This window comes from Emydura macquarii, unplaced genomic scaffold (assembly GCF_026122565.2).
Source record: "Emydura macquarii macquarii isolate MOO-44397 ecotype Brisbane River unplaced genomic scaffold, CSIRO-AGI_Emac_v2 contig_6, whole genome shotgun sequence".
NCBI classification, from domain to species: domain Eukaryota; kingdom Metazoa; phylum Chordata; order Testudines; family Chelidae; genus Emydura; species Emydura macquarii.
This window is the reverse complement of record NW_027130143.1, coordinates 285,187-307,188: the sequence shown is the minus strand read 5'-3', so window position 1 is coordinate 307,188 and position 22,002 is coordinate 285,187. Positions and strand designations below refer to the sequence as shown.

The 22,002-nt window shown below is 54.3% G+C and overlaps 1 protein-coding gene across 2 annotated transcripts in view; it reads left to right on the top strand.

The window, feature by feature from the left end:
• Positions 1 to 22,002, top strand: part of SHANK3 (SH3 and multiple ankyrin repeat domains 3) — a 663,543-nt gene that overhangs the window by 607,302 nt on the left and 34,239 nt on the right. For both annotated transcript variants that reach the window (XM_067548257.1, XM_067547515.1), the window contains 3 exons: positions 4,494 to 4,621; positions 5,862 to 5,967; positions 15,975 to 18,300. In XM_067548257.1, the coding sequence (XP_067404358.1) occupies positions 4,494 to 4,621; positions 5,862 to 5,967; positions 15,975 to 18,300 (2,560 nt within the window). The remainder of the gene's footprint in view (positions 1 to 4,493; positions 4,622 to 5,861; positions 5,968 to 15,974; positions 18,301 to 22,002) is intronic.

Sequence of the window (22,002 nt, the reverse complement as noted above, 5' to 3'; positions counted from 1 at the left end):
GAAGCTCATGGGCCTCAATCTTCCAGTGGATTCAGTTTGCTTTGTGCCTGTGCCCCGTGAGATCAGTCCCTGAGGGATCACCCTTGCATAGGGGGTCATTGGGTGCTGCCCCCTCCTGGCCCTTGCACGGGACCCTGAAGCCCACAGCCAGGTGAACTAATGACCGCGAACCTGGCCTCAGGCACTGCTAGCTGCAAACTCTCGACCTGGCCTGCACCCACCGGCTAGCTGGGCGCAGCTGATCCCTCGCACTGGGCTGTGTTTCTGTGCGTTTCCCACCCAGCCCTCGTGGGAAGCAGCAGACAGGCGCAGGACAGGACAGAATCTCCGGCTCTCCTGGAGTTTGGGTTACAACGTGAAGCTACAGAGTTACCTGATGTGGGGGGGCCAACCTCCCCCCCCCCCTTCTCTGCAGGCGAAGGGCAAACTAGGCAGCGGGGAGAAGCCCAGCCTTGTTCACAAGTTGATGAAAAGGGCAGTGCCCTTGGGAATCCCCCCGGGTGACTTTCGGAAGGGCCAGCGGGAGAAGAGGGTGGGGCAGTACGGGGAGGAAAAGGAGGCCATTCGAATTGCTATTTCCTCATGCTCAGCCCTGTCAGGCTGGGGAATCGTCTCTATAGGCAGGAGGGAAGATCCCATCTCCTGGGGCGGGGACCTGCTTAGAACTGGACTGTGTACTGCCTGGGCGCACATGTTCTTCTGCCAGGCGCTCACCCCCTCCAGTCACCTGGAGATGGACCAGGGCTGACATCGTAGGGCTTTGCTGGCTCGGGCACGGCAGCCTCCAGTTGCTGTTCATGACAGTTTTCTCCTCCGGGAGATTTGGAAAGATGACGGTGCCGCTTCCTGGCGTACCTCGCTTCCCCTGCCCGTAGGAGGGAGCTTGTGCCTGCCAGGGGTCAGCTCCCCAACTCCACCGGCCACCCCCATGCAGGCTAGCGACAGGCACTCTCCAACCCCCAGTCCTCCAAGCACCCAGCTGCTGTACCCAGCCCCGGTCCACTGGACCCCCACAGAATTGCCAGGCCTGTGTTCCCAAAGGAGCAGTTCACACCAGCTTCCTAGCGCCACCTCGGAACCCAGCCCCACTTAACACGGCACTGACGTGACAGGGAAGGCAGCGATCAGTCATAGGAGGGCAACCAGAAATACTGGAGACAACCCGGTAACACCCGGTATTTTAGAGCCTGGCCTCCGCTCACAAGATGCCCTCTTGTCCCGTACGGTCCCGCTCACCCCAAGGCCGCTCACAGCGTTTCCACCAGCGTGGCTGAGCCCCTGCTTTCTCGAGCCCACGTCCACTGGCGGTGAGGGGTGCTAGAGGCTGACAGTCTGGGTTGATGTATCTAGGGGTGCAGAACAACAAGGCACCTCCTCCCACCCCTTCCCCCCAGACTGTTCACCCTCTCTTGTTAACGTTCTTCTGTAGCGTTTGACTCGGTTCTGAGACACACAATACACAGTGGTCAGCTAAGTGTCTCCCTTCTCCTGTCTGGAGAAGCCTGTCTCAAAACACACACTACCTCTGAGAGACTTGCCTTTAATGACAAGGCCTTAGGAACATGATTTCTAATACATGCACACACGTCCTTGTGTGTTATCTGCACACACACGTCATAAAGGTGGTGCTGACGGTAGAACCCTGGGCAGGACAGGTTTTTTAACCCTGCTCGCAGCCCGTCCCATCCTGCTCCGCAGTACGCACTACAAACAGAACGGTTAAAAACTGGGGGAGCCAGCTATGGCTACAACCTCCCCTGCCCCCCTCTTCCCCCCCCCCACACACACACCCTGGGCTCCGATCTTCCCCACCAGCAAGAGCTGCCCAGCTACTCTTGCTAACAGAGCCAGCCCCGCTGCTGCTCCCTTCACCCCCAATCGGCTGTGGAAAAGGTTCGAACGGTTAGCCTGTCACATCCCTACTCACACTCCCACCTGCTCCGCGTTGTTTCTTGCATTTCTACCCAGCTCCCAGCAAAAGCCTTAGATCCCAGAAAAGAGACAGCTTCCCCCATGCCACGAACACAAAACGTTGGTAAATATAGGTATGAATGGAATGCAGACAGTGAACGAATAAAACCAATCTTGCTTAAAGCCGGTAAAGAAATACTTCAACTCCTGTGATAAAAAACATCCAATCTCGTTCTATCCCTCAAGTAAATTTAAGTATTGAAACCTTTATTTAGAAAAAGGAAACACTTTGCACTTCTGTATGACAGCGAGGTTTAGTGGGTTTTGCCCACCCAATCCCACCCGCCACAAAGTACATTTCTTTACCTGCTCCGGCTCTTCCCATGGGATCCCAGTCCCGCTGCAGGGCTCTCCTGCCTGGCTTCTATCGAGGTCTTATAGGACACTCCTTGGTGAACTAGAGTGTAAATACCAGAGCCCAGGGATCCCTGGGACCCTTCTGCACTTTCGGGCCCTCTGCCAGTTGACATCAAGAGGTCCTGGGGTCACAAGGACAAACCCCGGCGTTGAACCGTCTTTACACAGGGCTGAGACACTGTCTGTCGTGTCAGCCGGGCTCCAGCCTTGTGCGATAGCTGAGCCGGTCTCGTCCCAGAGCAGGTTCCAGGGACGCTGATAAGGTACATTCCCGGTCTCAGTTCAGCACAAAAGTTAGTTTCTGGCCCATCCTCTCCTGGTAGCGTCTGGTATTGGGCCAACTCCGGTGCTGCTTTGTGCAGCAGTCGAGGGGACACTCACTCTCCAAGGCCACATATGCCGTCTGCAGGCCAGCCCTGAGAATGGTTGGCTGGTGCCCAGGAGGGGCAGGTGTAGTGGTGGATGCTGCAGACCTGGGGCTGTGGGCAGAGCGCCGGCAGTGACTCTGCGGCTGTTGCACCAGCAGGTGTGCACAGATCCTGGTCCTGTCTGTCTCCATGCTAGATCGCAGGAACTCCTGCAGTCCCCCCGTGTAGTTCTAGCCTGGGGAGAGAGGAGACTAAATCAGAGTTCCTCTGCTGTACTCTGGGGTCAGTCTCCCTCCTCCTCCAGTTTGCCCAGTCCAAGTCCTTGGCATTGAGCTCTGTTTTGCAGCTGTCTTTGGCCTGCCCTCCAGGGAGGCATTGCACATGGCCAGTGCCTCCTGTCTCCTCAGTCTTGGACTCATGCCTGCCCTGTGTAGCAGCTAGGCAGTGGAGCCGTGGAATCTGCAGCAGCGCATTAGCAGTTGGGTGGCCAGCTCAGCAGGGATGAAGCTTCCACACCTGTAGCGGCCTAGAGGCTCTGTGCCGTGGAACAGCCAGACTCTGCCCGGCACGGCCATGCACGCTAGAGGGGTGGGATTGCTAAAGCGCAGCAACGTGTTTTTGCAGTAACTCACCTGCGCAGACCCTGCTGGTGCAAATTGCCAGTGCCCTAGCACCTTCACGTAGCGCTGACTTGCACTCCTCTAGTGCCACTGGCTGCACCATGTGGACGAGCCCTCAGGGACTGAGCCATGTGCACGGAGAGATGGCTGCCTCCCCGGAGTCAAGGCTGGGAATAGCTTTCCGGCAGATGTAGGCTGAAGCGCTCTCCCTGAGCTGGCTGGTGTGGCCTCTTCTGGGTTCCCTGGTTCTTGGCACGGACGGGCCCCTCTGCAGACTGGAGCGTGGGGAAGTTGAGAGGCTTTTCAACATTTGACAAGTTTTTCTCATTTCCCCCTTTGTATAACAACAAATATTGGCCTGGCAATGCTGAACGTGGCTCATCTGCTGCCCTGGACGAGCGCTGATGCCTTAGGCCAGCCAGTGCATTCAGTCTGCAGTTGTTCCGTGTGCGTCTCGGGAACCTAGGCGAAGTCTGTGTTCTTGCTAGACTCTGCAGCCCTGCCATTCAGAGCTGTGCAGGTTTCCTAAAGCCTGTATTTGGCTCGCCAGGCTTACAGGGTTTAAGGACATGAGCAGCCGCAGACTGGAGACCTCCCCTAGTCCCGAGCTGAGCCAGGCTGGAGGGAGACTAGACATCTATGAGTGTCCCCTGGGCTCTGGCAGTGCCCCATGGACAGCCGTTGTTCTCAATACACGTTTAAAAAACTGACCAAGGCTTCACTAGTAAGTTACGGAAAGAAACTTCATCACCACTTTGCAGTTAAAAAACAGCCACCCAAACCCCAAGGTTGGCAAGCCAGAAACTGTAAATGAGGTGAACCTTTAACAGTCCCCTGGTTTGCGACGTGGCCAGGCCACGTGTGGTGGAATGGGCTCTTCCCTTAGGCTGGCACGCCTGGGCTCACGCTGCACTGACTGCACGAGCCCCGACCGGGCAGCGTGGTTTGGAGCAGGAGGTGGGGGGCTACGTGAGGCTTGCAGGACTTAGTGGGAAGGAGACGCCTGAGCTGCTGCTGCCGCTGCCACCAGCTCAGTCTCCGACAGCTCTGTAGCCCATCCCCAAGCGCAGAGTTCAGCTTCTTCCCTGCCACCGCCTGAGGCTGGGCCTGTCCTAGGACGTCTGCCCTGGAGTGAGGGGCCTTCGTAACTGGCTTGGTTTTCTCTCTGGATTTCCAGAGAAACTGGATGAGATCCTGGCGGCAGCTGAGCCCTCGCTGAGAGCAGACATCGTCGAAGCAGATTCCAAGGCGGCCACTGTGAAGCAGCGCCCAACGAGCCGGCGCATCACGCCAGCGGAGATCAGTGTGAGATGGGGGGGGGCGCTTCTGCCTGTTGGACTCCAGCAAGGACACAGAGTCTAGCTGGGTGGCAGCAAACGGACAGTGACAAAGAACCAGACTAGGGAGAGGTTTCCTTGGGGTGACTCGGGGAGGGGGGCAGACCGGCTGGGAGGACGTGCATGCGCACAGGTGGTGGAGGGAGGCCCAGGAGGTTTCAGGAAAGGAGACAGAAGGGTCATGGGAGACTGGGGGGATGCCAGAGAGATTGGAGGGGGAAGGGCAAGGGTTGTGGGAGCAGAGGGGAGGCCAGAGAGGTTGCAGAGGATTTGGGGGAGCAGAGGAGGCAGGACGAGGGGCAGAGGGCGGGGTGGGGGGGAGGGGAGGTCAGAGAGGTGGCAGGAGATCCCATCTGTGTGGAGATATGTGGAAAGCCAGTGAGCAGTGCTGGGTGGGAGATGGAGGGAGAGGGCAATGCTGCAGATCTGTCCGGAGTGACAGCTCAGGCTGGCTGCAGCATTTCAGGGCAGCTGGGGTTTGAGTCTGGGATTTAGGGAGCAGGCGTGGGGACTCAGGCTCCAGGGGATGAGGAGGGACAGGAAATTTGGGCTCCTGGATGCCTCTGGGTAGAAGAAGAGCAAGAGCGGGATCCAGAGGCGGAGGAGGTTTTAACCACAGGATCTCAGTCCCTTCAGCAAACGGTAACTCGGCTGCGTTATGGGCATGAGGAGCCGAAGGAGCAGTGAGCGGAGGGGGAGGGAGGCTTGGATCATCTTTATAGGAGCTAAAGGCCAAGCGTTTTAATTGAGAGGTTCCCGATTGAGAAGCGAATCAGAGGTGGCGCTCTGGGTGGGCGCAGGGAGGGCTCCTGAGGTTGTGCCGTTTGTACCGTACATTTGATACAAGCTATAGATGTGGGGCTTAGTCCTTTTATGCCCCGGGGCCTCAGCCTGCTCCCAGGGAAATCCGTTGACCTCAGTGGGAGCCAAGAGGGAAGCGGTCACATCTCCCTTGGACTTACTGTTAACTAACGCCCAGAGGCCCCAGTCGGTATCAAGGCCCATTGTGCAAGGCGCTGCATGTGCATACGAAAGAGACCGTCATTGCCCAAAGAGTTCTCAGTCTGGCATAGGCCTGACTCAGAGCCCCTGTTTGTTCACAGCAGCTAGTAGAATTGGATGGCTGTCAGGGTGAAAGTTTTGTTTCCATTCAGTTGAATCTCATGGGTGTCAGAGTGAAGTTTCCTGTTTTTCTGTTTCTTTCCTAGTCACTATTCGAACGCCAGGGAATGGCAGCTCATTCGGGAGTTCTCACAGGGGCTGAGAAACCCCACGTTTCACTACGCAAAGGAATGCCGCGGACAAAATCTGTAGGTAAGGCAAATTGGGGGAAGGTCAGTGGTGGGCTCTGGGAAGTGTCTGCGGCAGAACATGAGAGCCTGCGTAATTCTTCTAGCACCTGTCCTGAGAGAGTCTCAGGAGACTGGACAGCTATTAGTGATTAAGAGCTCCCAGCCATGTGGGAGGAGGGAAAAATCATTATCCCGCCCACCAGGAAACCAAGGCCGAGTGCAAGGACTGTTTTATTGATGTGCCTTGCCTTGTGTCCAAAGGCCCCACAGACAGCACTGAAGCCCAGCTATGCTGGGCACTACACAGACATCTCAGTGTGACGCTGCCTGCACGGCTGACACACCAGGGACTGACTCCGGGACCTCCAAACATGAGCTGCTACAGCGGGCGCTGAGGGGGCTATCACAACTCATGTCCTGTGTGGATTGGCGGGAGGGGGAGGGAGGGCTCTGTAACCCACACTCACCCCGGCCCAAAGCACTTACAGTCTAGATAACGACCAAACCCAGAAGCTAAGTGATCCAGGGGTGGCAGGAGAAAAGCGTCAATTCCATGTCTGCTTGGGTCTTTTTCAATGTAATTATTCATATATTTGTTTTATTTCTGCGATGAAACCTTGGTTTTAGGGGATCGTGGGGGGCAGTCAGGCTTGGAATGGGGGAGGGGAGCGTGCTGTTTGCTCAGAGAGAGACACTGAGGGGGAAGGAGGTGGACAGGAGAGAGGAGAGAGGAGTGGATACTGAGCTTTGCCGTGCGAGAGGGGTAATAACTCTGATCCGTGCCGTGTGACGAGGGACAAGACGTCATGGTCAGTCTGTCGTACCAGCGCTCGGGTGTGTAACATCCTTCCTTAACATTCATGCCGTCTGAAGAAAAGGTGCTCCTCTTCTTCGAGTGCTAGCTCATGCCCATTCCATGCGAGGGTGTGTGGTTCCCACATGCACGGCTACTGGAACGTTCTGCCTTATCAGTACCTGTAGGGACAGTGCCAGAGCCCCCTCGAGTCCTGCGCTCATGCGCTGCCATATGAGGCACCACCAGCCCTGCGCCCCCTCAGTTCTTTCTTCCCACCCGTGAGTGTTACTGGGACGCCTCTCTCTTGCCATCGCAAGTGCGGTAGATCTAAGTACTTGTAACGAATGTTGCTGTTTAGTGTATACAATCGGAAATTACGGAGTACTTGTAGCCCCATTAGGGGCATTTGCCCAGGAAGCGGGACATGCCTCGTTCCCCAGGCTTCAAACCTGGCGCTACCTACCACAAACCCTCCCAGTCAACGATCCCCACAACAGCTGCCTTAAGTGCTTGGGAGCAGCACATAGGAAGGGTAAGTGTCAGATCTGCAGGGCATCAGCCCAAGAATGAAAAAGGACAGATATCCACCTGAAAGCTCTGCTCATGGAAGCCTCCGAACCACCCCGTGCCAACTGGGGGCCGAGCACGTCAGCATCAGTGCCGAGCACGGCACCAGGACCCTCTTGACACCATTCCACTTCTCCAACTCCGAAGAAGAAGTGCTCAGATGGGGGCATTCGCCAGCCCCTAAGAAGGACACAAAAGCAGGGTTGGGCATGCACAGGACCCGTGCAGGGCTAGCTGCCCTCATCGGAGCAACAGGAATTGATTTCCCTGCTTAAGACACCGAGCCCAGTGAGGGAACCGCCGCCAACACCAGGGAGCGGAAGGGGCCTCTACCAAACAGCGGTGCCGTTGACACTGGAGGCGCTTCAGGCAGCAAGGGATCTGATGGCCCTGCCACTGCTCCCATTCCCAGCCATCCTTCGGTGCCAGAGCCAGTGAGGGCACAGACCTCCAAGAGGAAACCCGTGTTGCATCCACCACAATGGGCTCTAGATAGGTGCTGCTCCCATGAATCCCAGCACCGGTCGGTATCACCCCAGCATCGATCGTCATCATGGAGGGAATCTCCGCCCTCGCGGCACTGATCCCCGAGAACACATTATCGATCCCCGGCACCAAGACACCAGCCCCTGGAAAGGCGGCGCTGATCCCGGGTCACCCTGGCATCAATCCTCCTCCTCTTGCCACCACTCACTGATGACGTGGTACCGAGCACAGGATCCCCGGCACCGATCCTCGACACCCCGTTCTCTGACGCCAAGCTATGCGCCGTGCCGACACTCGTGAGCAGCACTGTTCCCCGGAAGCCCAGCGCCACTCCCCATCACCATGGCCCCGCTCTCCGGCACTGCGCAGTAGCCAGGTGGAAGCACCATCAGCTGCATCTTAGTCCCATGGTGACAACGCTTCCGCCTCAGATTCAGAAGAAGAACTACCCCCTGCCCCATCATCGGCAACCAAGGACACAAATTCCCACAGCAGGTCCTGCGGCAGTGAGTTGGCCACAGGGCTAATGGCCGGTCAACTGGCCATACTGGAACCCATGAGGAGTCCCTTTTGCAGCAGGCCCCTTCTCCTACCAGTTATCTGGAAGACACCCCACGGTGCCGGCGGCCTAGGAAGGTCAGGATTCAGCATCTGACCCTGGCTCCAAAGTTCAGGATCCAGATACCACCGCAGCCCCCTTACAAGAAGAGGAGATGCCACTTCCACCCCAGATTTTACCATGATCTTCCTGTACCCCTGTCGAGGCAGCTTGTGAGTTCAGGCCACCCAGTCCTGTTGGATGATTTTCGAGCCCACCAAGAGCTCCTCAGGAGGGTGGCCTCTAACTTTGGTCTAGAGGCAGAGGAACTCGAGGAGCCCACGGACAACCTGTTCGATGTGCTAGATGCCGCGGCACTGGCTCAGGTCGCGCTGCCAGTACACGAAGGGGTTGTCGAGGTGGTCATGGCTCTATGGCAAACACCATCTTCCCTGCCACCAAATTCAAAGAGGACTGAGAAGAAATATTACGTCCCAGCTAAGGGGTTTGAATGTCTCTTTTCGCATCCATCCCCTGGTTCCTTGGTGGTGGCAGCTGCAAATGAGCATGACAGACAGGGTCAGACGAGCTCCACCCCGAAAATAAAGACTCTGAAAAGCTGGACTTGTTTGGGAGGAAAATTTGTTCTATGGCCAGCCTTCAATTTCGAATTTCTAAGCAGCAGGCACTGCTGCAGAGATATAATGATGATATCTGGGGACTCCCTGTCATAATGTAAAGATTTGTTGCCTCACAAGTCGGGACAAGACTTTGCTGCTATCCTAGAGGAGGGCAAACCAATAGCCAAAGCCGCATTACAGGTGGCATCGGACGCAGCAGATTTGGCCACAGGATCAATGGCCTCTCCAGTCTCCATGCATCAATGTTCATGGCTGCAGTCATCAGGATTATCCCAAGTACAGAAATCAATCCAGGACCTTCCCTTTGAAGGCAATGCTCTTTTCTCAGAGCAGACCAATGCCAGACTCTATGGCATTAAAGACTACAGGGCCACCTTCCGTTCGCTGGGTCTCTACACACCACAGGCCTCCAGGAGACAGTTTCACCCCCTGCCGCATCAACCTAGATTGCCAAGTCCCTGGCGATACAGCTCCTACAGGAGAAAAGACAAAGACAGGGGCTTTAAGCATCATCACCCAGGCCCTACCACTTCTGTGTCTCAACTGGGCCCCTCGCACCACTCAAGCGGGCAGGATCAGCCATTTTGAGGATGCACCCCAAGGATTGCGTTCCAGTTCCACGCCAGAATCCATACCTCCCCCTGTTGCTAAACCACCTGTTGCCCTTCCTCCCTTCAGGGGCCCAGATTACATCAGACCGTTGGGTCCTCAGCACCATTTCAACTGGTTATATCCTGCAATTCTCCTCATTACCCCTATCAGCCCCCTTTCCCCATCCCTCTTCAGGAACCTCTCACGAGAAACTTTTCATTCGGGAGGTGCAGACCCTTCTACGAGGAGGGTGTAGAGGAGGTTCCTCCAGGCATGAAGGGGAAAGGGTTTTACTTCCTTATCCCCAAAGCGAAGGGAGGCCTCAGACCCATTTTGGACCTGCGTCACCTCAACAAATATCTCAAGAGGCTGAAATTCTACACGAGCTTCCTAACCTCTATCATTCCTTCCTTGAATCCAGTGGACTCATACCCGATTTAAGAGATGCCACCCTCGATTTAAGAGATGCGTACTTCCACATCTTGATTTTCTCCAGTCACAGGAGATTCCTCCGGTTTGTGGTGAACCAAACCCATTATCAGTTTGCGGTACTACCCTTTGGCCTTTCATCCACGCCACAGGTGTTCACAAAGTTCACATCCGTAGTAGCTGCTTACCTGAGACGTCGGGGAATTCAGATTTACCCCTACTTAGATTGGCTCACCAAGGGCAGGTCACAGGCTCAGGTCCGTCACAGTATGGAGCTGATAATCACCACCTGGCAACACCTGGGCTTACTGAAGTCCACCCTATTCTCGCAAACAGAGTCTGTCGAAGCGGTCCTGGATTCCATCCAGGCCACTGCCTTCCTCCCAGAACCCCGGTTTCAAGCCATGTCACATCTCATCAGGCACGTCCAGCACTGCCCGCTCACTGCAGCATGAACACGCCTCAAGCTACTGGGTCACATGGTGGCCTGCATGGTGGCCTGCATGGTGGCCATGCACGCCTACACCTCAGACCTCTGCAGACGTGGCTAGTCTCGGTGTATACCCCAAGCAGACACAGCTTGGACCAGGTGGTTACAATACCAACCCCCGTCTGGTCTGCCCTGAACTGGTGGACGGATCCCCGCTCAGTGGTGGAGGGCACTCCTTTTGGGGGGTTATCTCCCTCGGTGGCACTGGTCTCCAACGCTTCGGGCTTGGGATGGGGGGGCCAATCTCAGTACTCAGGGAGTCTGAGCTCAGGAGGACCACAGCCTCCACATAAACGTCAGAGAACTCAAGGCCATATAACTAGCTTGCCAGGTGTTCCTCCCCTGTCTGACAGGCAGAGTAGTCCAAATTCTAAAGAATAATACCGCTGCAATGTTCTATATCAGCAGGCAAGGTGGGGCCTGTTTCTTATGTGAGGCGGCTCTCCGCTTGTGGAACTTCGCTGTACAGAACAACTTTCATAGCATGGCTTCTCATCTCCCAGGTACGAAGAACGCATTAGCAGACCTTCTCAGCAGGTCCTTCACCACGCGTGACCCCTCCACCTGGACATCTTCCAAAGGTGGGGAACTGCCCAAGTGGAGCTCTTCCCATCCACTCAGAACAAGAAGTGCTATCAGTTCTGCTCGATCCACGCTCAACAAGGGCTTCTTGTCCGATGCCTCCCTTCTCTCGTGGACAGGGGCACTCATGTACGCCTTTCCTCTGAGGCCATTGTTACACAAGGTGCTGATAAGGAACAAACGCAACATGGCAAATGTGATCCTAATCGTCCCGGCATGGCCGCGTCCGCACTGGTTCAGCATGCTGCTGGAGCTGTCAACCACCTCCCCGCTGGAACTACCGCTTTGTCCCGACCTCCTTTCTCAGAACCATGTCCAGTTCCTGCATCCGGGCCTCGCATCCCTGCTCCTCATGGTATGATGGCTGCATGGCTGAATGCAGATGAGCGGGAGAGTTCAGCAAGCATTGCTGGGCGGCAGAAAGCCCTCCACCAGCACGGCATATCTGGCCAAATGGAAGAGGTTCTCCAGAGGTTCTCCTCAAGCCAAAAAACCTTGCCTTTCTGGGCTCCAGTTCAGGCTATATTGGACTACGGCCTGCATCTTAAACACCAGGATTTAGCCCTCTCGTCACTGAAGGTTCATCTCAGCCTTTCACCACTCGAGCTGATGTAAATCGGTCTTTTCTCACGACATGGCGGGCAGGTTCCTGATTCTCCTTTCCCCATTCCATAAATGTCACTTCTGGGATTATAATGGAGGGAGTATCCTGGGGAGGAGATGGGCCCGCGTGGGGCCTGTGGTATTGTCAAGCCACATCTCAGACATGCTGGCCAGGGCTAAGTTTTCATTTGAGATCTGATTCTCCTTGGATATTTGGAGATAATCTTCGCCCTTGGCCTTCTCTGGTCCCTTGAGGACTTGTCTGTTTTGACCAAGGCTCATTATCCTGATGAGCCTTTTATACCTTGACCCGAGTGGCCTATCTGACATTACCCTTCTTATGTCCTTCCTGGTAATGGACCTCCTCCTGCAAAGTCACTGTGCAGACATGCTGTGTCTTACTCTGCCTTCTCATAAACTGCCAAAGGGATGCAGCTACTTGTTCCTCAGACAAACGTGTCCTCTCTTTCGAGCCTAGAGCATGAGCCATCTGAGTCAGATAAAAAGGGGGAGTGGAGAAACCTGGCACCATTCCCAGAGCAGTGTTCTCTGTCTTCGGTGACCAGCACCTCCTCTTCTCCTACTCATGACTGTGAACAGCTTCAGAAGTTGCTTGTTTGTCTGACAGAAGCACCTTAGGCATCAGGGAAAGGTCCCACAAAGACAGATGGAAGTTTCTATTCCCTGTCAGAAATGGAGGCTTGGAACAGCAAGGGATATTTGGAGCACATGTTCCTGTGATGCACCCAAAAGGCTATTAACTGGTGGCTCAGGGTGTAGGAGGTGCGGGCTCAGACATAGTGGCAAGACGCTGCAGTTATCAGGACAGGTCTATGCTCAGCATGGACGTTTTTATTGGTTTTTCATTGGTTTTTATAATCATAGAATCATATAAATTAATGATAAAAAAATAAAATAAAACTATTTGGTTGGCGCCCTTGTTTTGGTGTCACGGTAGAAGTGGGCCGTGAAAGGGCAGAGTGAGGTGAGGGGAGTGTCACAGCAGACCAGTGCAAGGAGGGCAGTGTAGAAAGACATGAAGCCGGTTGTGGGGAAGTGGACAGCTGGGCATCAGACCTGGCATCATCAGCAGAGTGCAGAGGGCCATGCGAGGAGGAAGGAGGTCAGAGACGTAGATAGAGTTCCGCAGGGCTTAGAAAGCAAGCGCAAAACATACAGTGGTGGGGGAGGACAGGCCGGAGAAAGTGTCTGCTGACACGCTGTCTCCCAACCCTCCTTCCCCATCCCTTTTCAGGGATCCTTCTGAGCCATGAGCACTTTCTTCCTAGCATGGAAACAACAGAAGCAGTTTGAAGGGAATATATTTTATTCCTGGTACTTTCAGTAGCCGTGTGGTGGAGGCACTTGGCTTGGCATTCAGGGGAACTGGGCTCAAGCCCCAGCTGTTCCACAGACTCCCTGAGCGACCTGGGGCGAATCGCTGAGTCTTGTGCTCTCTCTCTTCCCGTCTGTGCCATGGAGTTAATGACACTTCTCTGCTCTACTGGAAAAATAAATGAGACGTCAGTGCAGTCAATGGAAATGGAAATGAAAAAGTGGGCAGAGGCTAAAATGAAAAAGAATAGAAGCAGGTGTTTAAAATACAAAGGACACAACAATGAAGGGGCTTGTCTGAACAGAGCGTTGGTGCCTGGCAAGCGGGAGTGTGAATCAGTAGCTCACTAGCCTGCCACACGCTGCCCGGCCGTGTGGACTCCTGTCTCCAAGCAAAGTGGATTGAAACTCATTCGCAGTGCATGGCAGCAGGGCCCATCGGGACAGCTAGTGTGTGGCAGGCTAGCGTGCTGCAGGCGTGTACTGCAGCCGGCCATGCACTAATGCGCCATGTAGACCAGCCCTTGGAGCGTTTCCCAGGGACGGGCGCTCCACGCACCGCGATTCCCAGCTTGTGCGCTCACACTTGCTCCAGCTGTGCTGAGTATATACCTGTGGCGTGCAGGGCAGCTAATCTGTGCTGCTGCTTACCCCTGCCCGTGCTGCCACGGCGATACTGCTATTTTTAGCACACTCGCTCAGGGGAGCTAGCAGGAGTATGTCTGCGTGAGCTGGGAATCACACCCCTAGCCCGTGGTGTAGACACGGCCACTGTGTGATCTTGTGCCTGCCCCCTTCAGCCCTCCCTGCCTGTGAGCTCTTCAGAGCAGGAACCCTTCTTCCCCTTCCTGCTTGCACCTAGCCCCATCTCACAGGGGCCCGGTCTGGATGGGAACCTGGGGGCACCACCAGAATATAACTGAACAATAGTAATGCAAACAACAGGTAAACTTCCCTGTGCAGGTGTGGCGCTCGTACAGCGAGGTGACAGGAGCCATAGAGGAGCCTAGATAGATAGATCCTAAAGAAGGTGAAGGGGGCTTGGATCCTGGAGTAGATCTGAGGAAGCTCAAACTCCATGTCACAGCACGGCAGCGCCATCCTCACTTAGCGCACAAACCTCTTCAGGCGCACTTGGTCGGGAGCTGCTTATGGCCACACTTCAGCCAGAGCTGCTCACAGGCGGCAGCAGAGATTTTCTCTGGGCAGCAGTCGCTGTCAGCCCAGAAGGTTCCCTGTGGCTCTGCAGCAGTACCCACATGTCCGCTTTACAGGTGGGGAAGCTCAGACCGAGAGAAGTGAAACGACTTGCTCAAAACCACACAGCCAGTCAGAAATAGAGCCAGACTTAACAGTGATAATTCCTGGCTCCTACTGCTTCACTCTGCCCACTGGGTCTCGCTGCCTCTTTGCTGAAAACCATATAGGGTTTTTAAAAATAACAAATGGCTGTAAGTGCAGTGATGACCTGGGAGATGTGGTGACAGGTGAAATTCAGCTGGGGTAAGTGTCAAGTTAATGTGCATTGGCCAGAACAGGCTCTTCTTCCCCAGTGGACTCTGAATTTCCAGTAGGGTGACCAGATAGCAAGTGTGAAAGATCGGGACAAAGTGGGGGGTAATGGGCACCCCTATATCACAAAGCCTGGACTATCGGGACTGTCCCTAGCAAATCAAGCCATCTGGTCACCTGAACTTCCAGGATGCTTTGAGGTCACTGGAGCCCAGTGAAGCTGCCTGCCCAGCACCACACACACTGACCGTTAGAAAAGCAGAGTGGCTGCCTGGGTGCATTAAAGAATGAGATAAAAAATAACAGAGAAAGTAACTGACATACCAAGTTGTGGCATGCCCTCATCTTCAGTGCTCGCTCAAGCGTGGTTCCTCATTTGAGGGACGATCTAGCTGAGGCTAACAAGAGCCAGGGAAGGCAAATGATGATTAGAGGTGGTAAGGTGGGGTTGGGATAGGAGGGGCCAGATTCTCAGAGGAGACCAGGAAGAGTCTAAATTGGTGGTACTCGCATCTTCTTCCAGCCCCCTCAATGTACACGTTACATCAGCTTATTCTCCCCTAAACTTCCTTTTGCTGGCCCAGATTCTGATACCTTTATATGGAGTGAAAAGTTCCAGGGGGTAGCTGTGTTAGTCTGTATACAGTCTTTAAGTGCTACAGGACGCTCACTGTTTTGACTATATTGAGTAGAAGCTTAGCCTGAAAACAGTCTCACTGAGTGCTCCTGAAATAAGTTACCACTCAGTGTGAAGATGGCAGAATCTGGCTCTTACTTAGCTACGGCCAAATTCTTTTCTCACTTGACATCAGCAAAGTTACACTAGTGTAATGGAGAGAGACTTTTGTCCTTCGTTATGCACCTATTTACCAACACAGAACTTAGATCCCTCGTACACATTACCCTGAATTTGGTCCACTGAGTTTAAATGTATGTGATGCACTCCCTGAAGAAGAGAGGAATATGGGCTGGAAAGCAGCTAAATGGGGGGTAAGAATGTGTACATTGTAGCAGGCCATCTCTGGCTATAATTAATCCCCACCCTCTTCTGGCTGCCCTAAGTGAAGCTCCCGTACACACTAATTGGTCACTAGGTCCAAGGAGTCCGAGTCTGACTAAATCATCTCTGGAGTTGGCCCTGGGATGATTTAGCTTGGCCGGTGAAGAGTTGGACAGAACTGACTGAGGGGTTTAAAATAATTGATGAAGTGCATAGTGAGAACCAGTCACTGTTGCTTTGCACCCTGGCTCATCATACAAGGAGACAAGCTGCCGCATTAGTGGCTAGTCACGTAGCATGAAGATGAGGAGAGTCGATTCAAAAGTAGAAATGCAGTGGGAGGTGGAATCCGTCAGGGGACCAGACATCCAGCTTGCTGTGCCCAGGGAAGGACTGAATTCTCGGCAAGGTCCAGAATTGTTCTGGGGTTCTGACTTTGCTGTTCCTCTGGTTTTCTAGGTGAAGATGAGAAACTTGCTGCTGCTTTGATGGATGGGAAATTTCCTCGGAGCACTTCAATGCAAGACACCGTCAGGGAAGGACATGGAATCCCACCCCCGCCTCAGACGGCTCCGCCCCCTCCTCCTTCTCCGTATTACTTTGACACAGGCCCTCCTCCATCCTTCTCCCCCCCTCCACCTCCGGGAAGAGTTTATGATACTATAAGATCGAGCTTTAAGCCAAGCCTGGAGGCCAAACTCCATGGACTCCCACAGGTTATCAGTGCAGCTGAGATGTATGACCAGGCAAGGACTTCCATCCCTTACCCTGAAAGGCAAAAGAGAGCCCGATCCATGATAATCCTGCAGGACTCCTCTCATCTTCCTGTAGAGCCAACAGAAATCCCCCGGCCTGGCCCCTCTGCTACCCCTCCGGAGAAACTGAAAAGAAAAGGGCGAGTGATTGATAATCCTTACGCCAACATGGGCCAGTTCAACGTTAGCCTGTTTGCTCCCACCAAGCCCCAGAGGAAGAAGAGCCCGTTAGTGAAGCAGCTGCAAGTAGAGGATGCTCAGGAAAGAGCCGCTTTATCCATCACAGGAGGCTTTACTAGGGAACCCTCTCCCACACGCAGGAGCCATCGCCTGAGCGGCATCGAATATCAGCACCACGCTGGCATTGCTCAGGTTGAACCCACGAGCATCCCCTTTGCCACTGCCATTGCCGGAGTCATGAAGGACAGAGATCGTCGTCTGGATGAGAGGCGGAAATCCACTGTCTTCCTCTCGGTTGGGGCCATTGAAGGAAGCACCCCTAGCATTGACATGCCATCCCTACAACAGTCCAGGTCTATTGATGAGCGGTTGTTGGGAAGCCGAGATGTGCTGCTGCCTTCACCTGTCTCAGCTTTAAAGCCATTGATTAGCAGCTCATCCTCAACGTTCATCCACCCTCTCACGGGAAAGCCGCTGGATCCAAACTCACCACTGGCGCTTGCGCTGGCCGCAAGGGAGCGGGCCCTATCCACTCAAGTCCCGTCCAGGTCACCCACCCCAACCCACAGCCCAGATTCAGACAGAGCCGCACCCCTGTTTGTGGACGTCCAAACCAAAGAACCAGAAAGGGGGGGGAGAGAGGGCCTAGTGTCACCTGTATATTCTCCTGGAGCCAAAGGGGCAGCTGGAGCAGTTCCTGGGGCTTTAGTCCCTACAAAAAGCCACTGGGGGACTCCAACAACCCGGAGAAAAGAGATTGAGACAAGAGCAGAAACACCTGTGAAAGAAGAGAAGAAACACGAAGACAAGAAATCTATGATCATTAGTATAGTGGACACATCACAGCAGAGGACAGCTGGCCTCATCATGGTCCATGCAACAAGTAATGGCCAAGAGGAAATAGGACTTGAGATGAAAGAGGAGAAACCAGATGTTCCTGAAGCAAGCATGGAGCCGGCAGAGCTGCCCAAAGCGGAGACTGAGCCCAGTCCTGTGGGAAAGTCCCCGGTTAGTCCAGCCTCTGACAAGACACTTGGCCAGGGGAGTTCAGAGGAAGAAGTGGAACCCTACACAGTTACCCTCCCGCCAGCTCAGCTGTCTTCAAGTGATGAAGAGACCAGGGAGGAACTGGCCAAGATTGGGCTGGTGCCTCCACCAGATGAGTTTGCAAATGGGGTACTAGTCACCACCCCCGGCACACCAATCAGCCAGCTGGCTACGCCTAGCACGCCATCCATACCAGCGGCAGCAGTAGCACCTTCTACCACTGGTGGAACACCCTCAGGGAAGCCCTCTGATGCCCCCATAGCCCCAGAGTCTGCCGCAGACTCCGGAGTAGAAGAGGTGGACACCAGGAGTTCAAGTGACCATCACCTGGAGACCACAAGCACCATCTCTACAGTCTCCAGCATGTCTACGTTGTCCTCAGAAAGCGGGGAGCCGACGGACACACACACTTCCTTCGCGGACGGACAAACTTTTATACTCGAGAAGCCACCAGTGCCTCCAAAGCCAAAACTCAAGTCCCAGCTCAGCAAGGGGCCAGTTACTTTCAGGGACCCGCTTTTGAAGCAGTCTTCGGACAGTGAGCTCATCTCCCAGCAACACGCGGCTACTCTGGCTTCAGCCAGTGTTGGTCGGCCACGCTACCTCTTTCAGAGAAGGTCCAAGCTATGGGGGGATCCCTTGGAGAGCAGGCCAGTCCACGGGGCTGACGATGACAAACCAACAGTGATCAGTGAGCTAAGTTCCCGGTTACAGCAGCTGAATAAGGATACACGATCACTGGGGGAGGAACCTACCGGGCCCCCTTTAGATCCTGGGAAGAAGTCACCTGTGGTCGCAGCACGGTAAGACTTATGCTGGTCAGGGGAGGGGATTGGTGCAGAGTTTAGGCACCCCAGGAAGATAGGGAAACTCATCAGCAAAGTGGCCTATACATATGCTGCATAATCACAAGATGCATTTTGAGGAACATTTCAGAGCTGTCAGGATTCCTCAGCTGCAGAGAGGAAAGAAAAGCTGAGACAGACATCCTAGAAATTGTCCTGTTTGGTTGTGGGGCGCCTCCCTAACCCCGCACCATTTCTCACTGTCTCTTTCCCCTTCCAATTGCCTTTCTGTTGTTTTATGTTGTTCTCTCTATGTCTTGATTCTGTTGTTAAATTGCTGTATTTGGTTGTGGGTTCCTCTTTTAAGTTTTCTCCTGAACAGTTAATAATAATTTACATTTCTCTAGTGCATTTCGTCCCAAATGCTTTCAGACTAAGTATATAGGAATCATGTCACCCATCACTGAGACCAAACCACTTCTGGGGTGGGATGCGGCAGCCTTTGAACAGGCCACAGGAACATCACATCCTATCTTTATAAAGTGAAATGCAAATTAATCCCATATCCAATTGAAATTGCAGAAGGAATTTAGGCTGGCTGAATGTTGGCAGGAAAAATGCCATGTGACTTTTAATTCTTCTTCGAGTGCTTGCTCATGTCCATTCCACTATAGGTGAGTGCACGCCTCCGTGCCCGGTTACCCAGAACTTTTTTCTCCTTAGCAGACTCTGTAGGGCCGGCTTCGGCGCCCCCCGGAGTCCTGCGCACATGCCGTGGTATATGAGACACTGCCGTCCCTACGTCCCCTCAGTCCCTTCTTTCCACCCGTGACAGTTGCTGGAACTAGCCTTGCTTACAGTTGCAAGTACTATTCCTCTTGTTTGGACTAGAATTCTGTTTGTTGTTTTATAGTTTAATTAGGTAGTGTTAATAGATTAGTTAGAGATAAGATAGTCCTGGCTGGGCTATGCCCTGGTCACTGGTCTTTAAGCTGTGTGCCTCCTGCGGGAAGTCCTTCCCACACAGCGACCCCCACGATCGGTGCCTTAAGTGTTTGGGGGAAGCCCACCGCAAGGACAAATGTAAGATCTCCAAGGCTTTCAAACTGAGGACTCAAAAAGACAGAGAAATCTGGTTGAAAGCCTTGCTTATGGAGGCGGCGCTTCGCCTGGCCTCCGAGCCGACCTGCTCCGTCTCAGTACCAAGTGTGGCATCGGTACAGAGTGCACCGTCGGCACCACCCGCAACTCGGTACCAAAGAAGAGAAAGAAGCAGCACGTGGAACACGGCCACTCCCCCACGCCATCAGTATGAGTGGGGTTGAGTACTGAGATGCACCGAGCTCGGCCCGTGGAGACCCTTTCTCCTGTGTCTGTGTCTCCGGCTAGGGAGCCTCCTCCGACTCTTGGGAGTGGGAGAGTCCCTCTGGCTCTGCCGACACCGTCAATGCCGGAGGCTTTTCTGGTAGCAAGAGCCTTGTTAGCCTTGCCTACGCCACCTACGCCCCGCCCTCCGCCGAGGGAGAAGGGGCTGGTGCCACAGGGGAAATCCGCATTGGGTCCCACTGAATGGCGGAGAAGATCCCCAGTATGGGAAGGAGGATCTCCCACAGGACGGTTACCTAGATTAGAGCTCCCCTAGCAGTCACTCCAGGTCAGCATCGGCGAGCCGACCTGCTGTGAGACGTAACATGGAGTCTCCCTCCCGACGTTGATCCCCAGCACCAGGAGCAGCTCAGGTTAGGAGATAGCACCGGTCGAGGATCCCCGCCGGGTGACATTCAGACAGCTCCCATTCCTGCTCACCGGCACCGAGGAGTTCACCCATGCGGAGGTAGTGCAGAACCCGGTTGTCGGAGTCTGGCTCGGTACTGAATGTTAGAAATAGCTAAACAGGTTGTCCCGGGAGTGGATTGGGGAGACGGAACCCTTTATTGCCTGCTCGTTCCACCTCCACGCCGGGAGTGAGCAACGAGGGGGTTACTTTACAATTCTTTTATCCATAACAGTATGTAAATGTATACATTTCCAGCAACTCCCCTTGATCTTTATTTGGTTACATTGACACCTATAAAATGAATATTAACAACTACATAATGAATATAATTATACCCGTCCCTGTTTGTTGTTTACAGGTTTACCATACAGAGGTCAGGCACATCACCTTAAAACCTATACATTTTACACTAACATTCTTTGAAGTAAAGGCATGCCAGGGGGAGAAGGAAGATAATACTTTTTTCCCACCAAAAGACCTTGTACAGAAATGGCGATAGACTCATCCCCTGCGCAGATGGCCAGGAACGGAGGAGAAGAAAAGAGATAACAGACTAACTAAAATTCACGCTAGTTAACAGAAACAAAGTTTGCCCTTGCCTTGGACCCGTTCCCTGTAGTTTAGGCCCGAGCACTTGTCCAGCTTTTAACTCTTTACTCTCCTACACTGAAGACTTTGTCCGCTCCGAGGTGGCGCCAAACCTAGTCACCAAAAGCCGCTACAGAGCCGCAGGGCAAGTGGCACCAGAAGTTTTCGGTGCCAAGACGATGCTCCGGTACTTCTAGCTCTTCGGAGTGCGACCCTGCTCATTGGCACCGTTCGCGGTACTGAAGACATTCCTCGTCATCTTCGAGGTCGTCATCGTTGAGGGGGCATTCTCCAGCAAGATGGAGCTCCCGGGACACCGTATCCCCTCGCTCCCCGGCACAGTGCTGCAGGACTAGAGCCTCGGACTCCGATGTTGCTTCGGGGTCTTCCGGGGGGGGTTGTCGTCGGGCGAGCCAACGTAATCACAAGATGCCAGAGCCCCTGGTGCAGTTAGCCCCTGGATGGCCCCAAGGACAGTGGCCACCCCAATGGCCTTATTGGACCCCCTGGGGTCTCCAGGTGGGGCTGGACCCCAATCACTCAAGTCTTCAGAGATGCAGTCCGTGCCTCCGGTACCAGAGAAGGCCCATCATCACTCCAGTCTCTGATGCTTTCCTCATGGACTGGTTGGGGAACCTCATGTATGCGTTCCTGCCCATTCTGCTCCTGCTCAGGGTCCTGCTGAAAATCAAGAGGGACAGAGTGAACGTTATCCAGCCTGGCTGAGACAGCACTGGTTCAGCACGCTGCTGGACCTCTCGATCGCCCCACCACTGGAGCTCCTGAGATGGCATGACGTTCTGTCCCAGGACCACGGTCGCTTGTTGCACCCGGACCTGGACTCCCTGCACCTTACAGCCTGGAGTCTCTGTGGCTGATGGAGGGAGAGAGAGCCTCCTTGGTGCAGGTCCAGCAAGTCCTTCTTGGCAGCAGGAAGCCTTCTACGCAGGTCGTGTATCAGGCTAAATGGAGGCGGTTTACCTGTTGGGTGGAGTCCCGGGGTGTTCCGCCCAGCCTCTCGCCTATACAGGTGATCCTGGCGTACCTGCTCCAGCTAAAGCTCCAGGGTCTGGCGCTGGCCTCACTGAAGGTTCACTTGGCAGCCATTTCAGCCTTCCACCAGTCGCTAGAGGGGAGATCCCTGTTCTCCAACCCTGTGTCAGTCAGGTTCCTCAAGGGGGTGGAGAGGCTTTATCGACAGGTCCATGACCAGTGCCTCCCTGGAATCTCAACCCGGTCCTCTCGAGACTCACGGGGCCCCCTTCAAACCCATGGCTTCATGCCCCCTGCTCATGCTTTCATGGAAGGTAGCCTTCCTGGTGGCCATTACCTCAGCTAGGGGGGTCTCTGAGATT